This window comes from Apaloderma vittatum, unplaced genomic scaffold, assembly GCF_000703405.1.
Source record: "Apaloderma vittatum isolate BGI_N311 unplaced genomic scaffold, ASM70340v1 scaffold23123, whole genome shotgun sequence".
NCBI lineage: Eukaryota > Metazoa > Chordata > Aves > Trogoniformes > Trogonidae > Apaloderma > Apaloderma vittatum.
Window position 1 is genome coordinate 12,900 of NW_009710130.1, and position 9,651 is coordinate 22,550.

At 37.3% G+C, this 9,651-nt stretch overlaps 1 protein-coding gene across 1 annotated transcript; it reads left to right on the top strand.

Moving 5' to 3' along the window:
• Window positions 1-1,880: 1,880 nt before the first annotated feature.
• LOC104272259 (solute carrier organic anion transporter family member 1C1-like) lies at window positions 1,881-8,930 on the top strand (the record flags this gene model as incomplete). The annotated part of the gene is made up of 6 exons (XM_009867204.1): window positions 1,881-1,991; window positions 2,602-2,743; window positions 2,853-2,985; window positions 4,426-4,556; window positions 4,765-4,911; window positions 8,832-8,930. Coding segments are annotated over exons 1-6 (763 nt in total), but the record flags the coding sequence as incomplete, so codon positions are not given.
• Window positions 8,931-9,651: the final 721 nt, after the last annotated feature.

The window sequence follows — 9,651 nt, forward strand, 5'->3', positions numbered from 1 at the left end:
AGTTCAGATTTATACAGGGTGATTATGGAAAATGTTATGGTTTCATTAGGCTTAAGAGAAGCCCTTATACAATTTAACACACTCTGTAAGTTTAAGGTAGATTGTTAGTCTGCCAGCATAACAGTAAATATTGTGAAAAGAAAACAATGTCACAGATTTAAATACTGTTTATTTAAGAGTCAAATGTTTCACAGTTAATCATCAGCAAAATACAAATCAATAAAGAATGTATTTGCTTTAGAGAACTCTACTTTCAGCTCCCATCCTGTGAAGATTAAGGTAAATCTGAATTCATCATACTTTATCTATAACTTCTTTTTTCAATATTTTTGATTTGTAAGCTGCTAAAGATGGTCTAAGGAAGTTTAGATCCCTCGTAGAAGTTTCACATGTGGTTCATTGAAATATATACCCGCTTGTTTTTCATAATCGCTTTTGGTGAGTCCTACTAGAGTAGGATTTGGAACTAAAAATTACAAAATTTAAATTAGAGTGCTTATGAGGCTTTATATGTGTTTGTTAGGTATTAGTGCTATTCATAATCATTATGAGTAAGAGGGCTTTGGGATTGCTAAGAGAATGTTGTCCTTTCTGGACAGAAGTGGATGTTTCTCAGTGAGCCCAAGTTGCTCCTGGGCATCTTTCTTGAGAGAACTGAGCTCACCAGAGGAACAGAGTGACCTTTGTGGGCTTGCCTGAGACCCTGCCACAGTCCTACTGCCCTGGGTATCAAAAATCCTTCACGACACTTAAGTGGTCTCAGCTCATGGGGGTCATCTGGTTTCTGGGGCCTGCAGGAGGGGAACTTTGAGAAGTTCTCAGAGGAATTAAACAGAGTGGGATATCTAAGACCCCAGGGGAAATGTCACAGGCAAATTTCTTGGTCGATATACCTCTGCATTCCTCTAATATGTGTGCTAATGTATGTCAGCGCCAATTAATTGATTTTGGTACTATTGCACAAGTTTTCCAGCAGAGGAACTTGTCAAGAGTTCTTTTTGACTTATCATTCCATAAGTCACTATATTAGCTGGTTTCCCCTGATCAACTTAATCTGCATCAATCAACATAGCTAAGATGACTACTTATATCAGAGCCCTTTTTGAAACAGAAAAGTTTGGCAGTCTCATTAAAATAGCTACATTTATGATGTGTCATGCAGGAACATGTGGAGATTTGTGGACTTAAAGATAGTCACTATTCATTTCTTTTAGCTAGTGCCCTCTTTTCCCTAATACATATTTGCCTGGGATATCTCTTACCCTGTATTCTCCTCAGCCATGATTCGTGGTCTGATTCTACAAAGATTGTACTATGTTACTCACAGAAATTGTTGACAGAAAGGTACAGAATAGTGTTCAGTATTTCTGCAAATTCATAGATTAGACAGTTAGAGAAAATCCTCAAAAATATAACATCAGGAGCCTACTGGATCATACCAAAGATCCATTTAGCCTAAAACAGTGGTCTAAAAGAGACTGTAAAAATTGATTCAAGCATGGTCAAGTTATTTCTCTGACATGTTCTCCCTAGCCACCAGCTGCCTAGGGGCTTTCCTTCTCTACAAAGATTTGTTTAAACTATCAGCAAGTTCCCTCCAAATTTTCCATCTATCCAAGAAGGTCCTAAAAGTCTTTTAGAAAGCAGATTTCACAAAGCAGGTGCACCAGTCCTTAACTCATTATAATGACACTTTGAACACTCTTCACCATTCTTCTTGAGAAAAGGTGTCAAAGTGTAGACATCTCAAGTAATGTAACACCATCTAATATGTCTGAAAAACTGTGGAACCTTTATTCTTATGCAAATAATTATTACTCATAGTAACAGGTGTTTTCTGAACAGGAAGACCTGCATATCAGATCTGGAGGAGGAAAACCATGGACAGGCCAGTCACTGCTGGCCAGCTTAAAGACAAGTCACTCTTCCAGGACAGTGATGGCAGCAGAGTTCCTGCTAAGATCATGTGTCATAATTGTTCAAAGCTAAAGGTATGGAGAGGAACCCTCACCACATATTTTCTCTCAAATATTGAAACTAGCAGTTTGAACTTCTGTTAAAATTCAATTAGTTCTGTATGACACTGTTTGACACCACGTGTTTTGGAAACAATGCTCTAAGTTGTGATTCCAAGCTCAGAGAAGTCAAAAAATGTGTACAGCAGTTAAAAAAGTGAGGCCATATTTTACTAGTGAATCGTTTAGAGATGTGCTATACTCATAGTGGTAGTTGCAGCTATATCTTTTTAGATACGGGAGAAGTAGGAATAATAAGACATGCTGTAATAATAGTACCAGTAATGAACAACTTTATGCTGCAAGTTTGGCTTAAAGAAGAAAACAGCTAAACCAGTATGTTGTGGCAGAAGGTGCACACAGTCAGTGTCAACTTTCTTTTTCTTTGCAGTAGAAGAGGCTTTGGAAGCCATACTGAAAGAGAAAGTATAATCTTCTCTCTTAATGAAAAAAATAGGAAGAATCTCTTCACAGAGAATTATGAAGAAAAGCATTTAATTTTTGTGTTTCTTGAGTAGGTTGCTCCGGCATCCAGCCATGAAGAAAAAATTGTTTCTTTGCAAATCCAATTGTTTTCTCTCTTCAGATACTTCTTGGGGCTCTAGCTTTTTCCTTCTTTGCCAAAGGATTTTCTGGAAGCTATATGAAGAGCATGTCCAGTCAAATTGAAAGGAGATTTGAAATCTCATCATCAATTGTTGGCATTATTGATGGCAGCTTTGAGATAGGTATATCTACTTTCTTTGAAAGTGAACAGATACTACTTCTTAATACATTTTTTCCCTAAAAAAACCTCTATTTTTGTAAATTTACTGGTTCTCTATCCTTTTCATGTAGGTAACTTAATGGTAATGGTTTTGGTAAGCTATCTCGGACCAAGAGTTCATCGACCAAAAGTAATTGCTGTTGGATGTCTCATCATGTCCTTGGGAGCATTTTTGTCAGTGATTCCTCAGTTCCTAATGGGACGGTAAATATGGAGTGTTTTCACATTGTGCGCTAGTTGAACTTGACCATATGAAGTGTTTTTTAATCATACACCTGAGTTAAAAGCTTGACAATAGCAGTTTCATCCAAATAGTAGGAAGGTTTTTAATAGGTGGATTTTTTAGTATTGACTTTCTGATTTCCTCTCTGAAAGCTTACCCCTTTCTACAGGTAAGTAAGAGAGAAGCATCAGATTTCTACAAAACTTATGCATAATTAGGAATAAAATGAATTGAATTTTTCACGTGGGATAGGTATATATTGATATATGTATATATTTTAGCTCTTCTCCTTTTTTATATACTTAAATGAATTCTAAGGAGATCTTGATAAAAGAGGTTTCTTTCCCCATGATGGCTGTTAATGCTAAGCTCTTTAAACTTATGAAGATTTGTGCCTGTCTCCACTGGACTCCAGGAAAGATAAATATCTAAATATCCTTTCATTTCTAAGCTTTAGTGCTTACATCGTTGTCAGAAGTAACATCGGCATCCTCACTGAATAGTAGTTTAAAATAAAACCTCTCTGTTCCTCAAAAATTAATACCTATTTGTGCATCTTCCTTAGTTCCAAGACCAATACCTTTGATAAGGAGAGTATGGAAGCAATTATATCTGGGGTACAGTATGGAAATGATATGGAAAGGGGCCACAGTTATGACTTTGCTTGGGAACCTATGCTGCAGGGGACAGCACAGGACAGAAACAGAGCTATGGAACTCTGATGTAACCCAAACTTATGACCATGTTCTGCAGATTACTCATTATCCATGGCACTGAACAAACACCAGTGGCCATGGGGCCTCACTGTCATCCGTCACAATATGAAAGGCTGTCACTTGATTGCACGGTCAGAAAGAATATCTGCTCTCTATTTATCCCAGTGTAACATAAATGTACTCAAGCTGGTTTCAATTTACTTAGCAGATTTGCTGTAGTAGCTGGCTTCTTGAATAACAGGCAAACTGGTACATGTGTTTTGCAGCCTGAGTTAATCTGTCTATAGGCACAGGTGGGTTACTACTAGAGCCTCAGTTAGATACTTTTAAACTAGCACAGAAATATCTATGTTGCACGTCTGTCACATAGGTAAAAAACCAGTGCCAGTGTCAGTGTTGTTGTATGTAGAGGACTCTGCCTCTGTCCTTCAGTCTAAAGAATGATCCTATTAAGCCCTGGAAGCAGCTTTTTTTTTTTTTTGCTTTTTAGCTTAAGAAAATATTGGGGTTGGAATGGTCAGAGCATTTTGAGAAAGGTATGAAGATACCTATCTTTCTTTCAAGTGAAAGCACTGGAAAAGAGTTGCCCCTCCACTTTGCCTGCATGTAACAGGACTGAACATGTATGAACACAAGGCTCATATACACCTCCTGCAAAGCAGAGCCTTTCATATGTCAGTTGTGTTTTACATAGTTGTTTTCCAGTTATAATTATGAAAGGATAACTGTTACTGTGGACAACTCCTCTACGAGTGTATCAGCTTGCTCCCCAGCATCGCCTGAGGGCCATCCGGTCACAGATGCTACAGAAATACCCAATGCAGTGAAAAATTTTGGTAAGCAAAACTCTGATGCTGGGTTCCCTTCTTCCCATTTTACACACCCTTTTTTATTGGAAAGCAGTAAAAGCCCTGTTAGAAATCACAGTTGATACAAACACACCCTATAATGATAGTAAACACCCCATATTTATGTTACTTTTCCATTTCAATAAAGTGTTGTTAGAATTGTGTTTACAGAAATATAAATGTTTGTGGCCTGCAGGATGTGAGAAAACAACAAATTCCTATCTGTGGCTCTTTGTGTTGATGGGCAACCTTTTACGTGGAATTGGGGAAGCACCAGTTATGCCACTGGGGGTTTCATATATTGATGACTTTTCTAAAGAAGAAAACTCAGCATTCTACATAGGTAATATGCAAATCAGTCATTTTTGTGCTAAACATTCTTTTCTTTAATATTTCTGTAACCAAGAAAACACTCACAAAAAAAAATCTGTCTGCTCTATTCTGGATAATTTTGAGTTCTAGAGACAAAAATACAATGCAGAGGAAATCTAATATTTATTTGTGAAGGATATTTTCCAGACGCTCCTTTTGCTTTCCTTAAATGACTTCTGCTACATGTGCTAGTTCTCTTTGTGGTGAAGAGAAGTGTAATTGAATACTTCTTTCTCCAAAGTGAGAAATCGTATCTGTCTTATCTGGCTTCAGCACCACAGCTTCAGAGGATAAAATTCTTCTTAATCACTGTTTCACAGATGAGGGAACGATCCTTAAATAGGTGTCAGCAATGTAATCACATAACACAAACACATTTCAGAAGATTTTACCTGCCTTTTGAGTTTTACATGCAGCACACTTTGTGATGGAAGATTTTTAAGTCACTAGCTACCAAAGGAAAAACCAAACCCTTGCCAGGGTGTTGTAACAAATCCCTTCTAATTGGGGTTTGGTGGTTGTTGTTTTGATGGAAGATCGCCTGTTGCCCAAGACAGAAATACTTACACCCAAGCTGATTAATTTATTGCCAAACTGATTTAATAGCATGAAATGTTTGTGTGGCTGAGGGAGGTCAAAATTGCTGCGTGAAGTAAATTTGGTCTAAGTTGAACTGGACATGTAGTAAGACACAGTTGCAGGAAGAACTCGGTATGTAATGCTACAGGGTAAGTCCATGGCAAATCTCTTCATTTGGGAATGAAGAAATCCGCAGGTTGAAGAGAACGAAAGCATTGTGAAGGGAGGTGATCAAAACAAAAGTTCCACTCAGCAGTTATCTAGAATATTTGTAATCACTTCTGAGCTTCTGATTAAAGGTATTTTAAAAAGTTCAGCTGAACTTTTTTCTTCTCTGAGTCTGATCTGGGAGAGATTGCAACAAGTTGGGGACTGGCGGAGATTAAAAATGTGAAATAGACACTGAGAATAGTATGGATTCAACTAAAATGAAAACTTGTTTATGTCACACAAGCGAAATAGATCATTTCATTTATGGAGTATTAAAGTTTTTAGTTTTAATATTCTGAATGGCAATTTTCAGTCTCTTATTCTATTTTGATGGACTGACTCAATTTACAAGAAAAGTAAATGCTGAAATAGTCTTTTCGGTAGAGCCGAAATTACTTTTCTTGACCAACTTTAATTCTTTTCTATATATGTTTTGTTTTTTATCAACTAACTGAATCAGTTTATGATCAGTGGTTTTGTAAAATACAAAAAAATATCCTGTAATAAAAAATGCCAGTCAAGCCTTGCTGATGAATTTTGACCGTTGATCTTGTTATTTGACCCTGGGCAAGAAGTTTCACCTTCCAGTTTCTCCTTTTACTCTTGCCTTTAGATGTTTTGTTGAGTAAGATCATAAGCTATTTTGAGGCAAAAAGAATATTTTATTAAGTGTCAATAGAATACATTATTAAGTGTCAATACAATGCATTGAAATCTTTTTGGCAGAGTGTAGTGCAAATGATAACTGACAGCAATTAAACCAGAATTGCCATAGGAAGGAACTAAAAAAAATATTAGGATGTCTTACAGAATTTAGTAGAGGAGGGTGAGACAGGAAACTGATTTTTCTTTCCCACCAGGAAATTTCACAGTTTCCAGATTGAGTTTTATAGAACCTTTTTAATTCATGTATTTCTACCAGGCCATCAGTCTGGTCCTGAGGTGCTCCAGTGCACTGCACACCCTATACAGTCCTGAAAATCTCTTCTGCATAGAGTCACTACTCAGTATGAGTATGAGATATAATTATCTGACCCTCTATATGCAACTGAGATTTGTTAAAAGACAGGAATATCAGGATCTCAGTGGTTTGCTTTCTCTTGAGGGGCGGCCTTTGTTGGAGTGACCTGTGCTGCCATGTCTTCTGACTGAGTAATTTCCTATTTACTCCCTCACGCTAAGCACCTAATTTATTCAGCTATTTTATGGTCTTCAGATGTTTCACTTCTGTTCAGGTGCCTATAGAAGAGCTGCTAACATACATGAAGATTTCATCTATACTAATAATCTTTCAGTAGCTTCTTACTATTTTAAAAATTATTTTCTGATTTTATTTGAAACAATGTTGATAAGATTATTGATTAATTGAAGTAGCCATCAGACTTATTATGAAGAGGAATATTAGACAATTAAAGTTATTTAATGAGCACTTCCATGGATTTCTCACCAAAGCAGGATCTTTGAGTGAACGAAATTTCATCACAGACTTGAGCACTAGCATATAATCTTGTATATATTGAAGCCATACCTTCAATATAAACATATCTGAGGCTGATATATGTTGTAAATTTGAACACTGGTGACACGCTAAATTACTCATCAGTGCAGCTGATTGGCTCAACTATGTCAGTATGCAGCAGCCAATTAACTCATAAGTCTGCATGATTTACTGTTTGTGGTTAAGTCTTTTTATTAATTACAAAGGATAAATATTACAAATGAAAAATATGCTAAGAAAATATCACAAGTTTATTTCGTTTTGTTTTGTCACAGTAAAACATATGAAGTTATTGAATTTAAAGGGTATGCAAGTGTGAAATTTAATTTAAAAACTATACAAATACAAAATGCAAAAATATTACACATATGTTTCTTAGCTTATCTGATAACCTGTGGTATCTTAAAAAATAATACTTCACACAATATATAAAATCATTGGTATGGGTGTGCTGGTTTGTATCAATTTATTTTAGAAATTTATCACTGTGTTTTTGACCTTTGTAGATGAGCTTGCATAGTTCTGAGTAGTAAGTCTTACTGTAGAGTAGAAGTCTCTGTGTTCAGAAGAGAGTTTGCAAAAGCAGTGGAACAACGGTACGAGCAGAGTGCGGAATGTGGGCAAGAACTGACAGGCACTTGGTCAATAACTTTTCTTTCTAGTAGAATTAAGCTTTCTGCAACTTCAAACAGCTCCCTGGTAGTAGTTCCATGCTAGGATTCAGATATCCAAATCACTAAACATTTTTTGAAACTGTTACCCCCTCACAAATAAACTTGAACAGATCAACACAAGTGACAAGAGAATGTGAGGACCTGTGCTTGATTTATTTTGAGGGTGTTTTTATTTTGTGTTAATTGTCAGCAGTGGTCACCAAAGTCCAATTGTGCTGTGTTTACTGACCCAGACAGAAAAATGCAGTCCTAGCTTCCTAGGTTGCTGCTGGCTTTCTCAGCTTATTGACTTGCTCCTAAGGACATCCCACCTTCTTCTGACCCTGTGTTTTCTCCTTTGTAAGCAAAGACAGAGTGGGAAATGGAAGCACCAGGGAGGCCAATAGCAAGACTGAAAGCTCTTAAAGAGGTCATTACTTGATCACTAGATTTCTTGATACAGCCACCTAAGTATGTGTTAACACAACAGTTAGCTGATTTGCTCATTCTGGTGGTGAATGAGTCAACAAAGATTCTGTTTAATGAACTTTGATCACACACAAGGATGCTTGTATATCCTTGTTCCCCACTGAAAATATGCTAAGGGCCCCATAGCTAATTCCAGGTCCAGGCACTGTTATTGTCCCTGTCATCCCAATGTGATTCCAAAGTGCAAAGACGTGCCTTCTTATATGTGTGTCATCAGATCAACTACCACAACTTAAAATTAAATTAAGGACCCAAACATATACTACAGGAAAAAACCCTGATGTCTACAATCACAGAACAGCTTATTTTCTTCCTGCTAAGAAGCTTCCCATCAGGCCTAATGGCCTGTATCCCTCTTCTGTTTCCTCCTTCCTCTCTCCCTTCCTTGCCCTCAGAGAGGAAGGCATGCTTGTCCATGCTGCATTTTGTTGACTCTCCTGTGCTGCCTTCCTTCTCTTACAGGCCTGGTGAGATCCTCAGGCATGTTTGGGCCAACCCTGGGCTTCCTGCTTGGATCTTTCTGTGCCAGCCTCTGGGTTGACATTGGCATTGTGGATGTTGGTAAGAGAGTGACGGGTGGTGCATTAATTGAGAAGATGGCTGTGTATAGGAACTTGCACCTCAAGAAGCACCTTCCCAGCCTACTATTCCAAAAATAGAGGCTTTCTAGAGAGTTTTTCCTGCTAAAAAAGCTCGTCTTATTTTGTTAATATTTTAATATGTGCAGCATTGTAGTGTGACTGGAATAGCCTTTGATGTAAGACCTCTACCCCTACTGCAGAAAAATTTTGCACCTCTTTTTATGCTTGTGTACACACTTGTTACACCCTTTCTGTGCAGCTGAGAACAAATGAGCAAATGAGAGTCCATCTCCTTGTTGAGGGAACAGTAAAAGGCCTTTGCTCATGGAAACTTTCAACACTTGGCAAAAGTTAGTTTATCTTGAAAAATGTGCAGCAAAGATTTGTATAAAACTTAAGTCTCTAATCCTAGGAAAAAGCTGAGGAACTTCAAGGAAAAGCTGTTGAGTTTGAGGACAGAAGAAGAGGGGATAGTGGGAAATTGAGAAAATGAGGTTCTTTTTGGATGATGAAGAACCCTCTTGCTGTTACTCATTCCTACAGAAAGTGTTGGAAGATTGTGGCAAGGAGATGCCACCATGGGTGTAAATTTTTGGCTGCATGGGACTGATGTGATACAAGCTACGTCTGAATTCATCATATGAAACATAAATCACCTCTATTCTGGTCTTTAAATAATATTTAAAATAATATATTTAAAT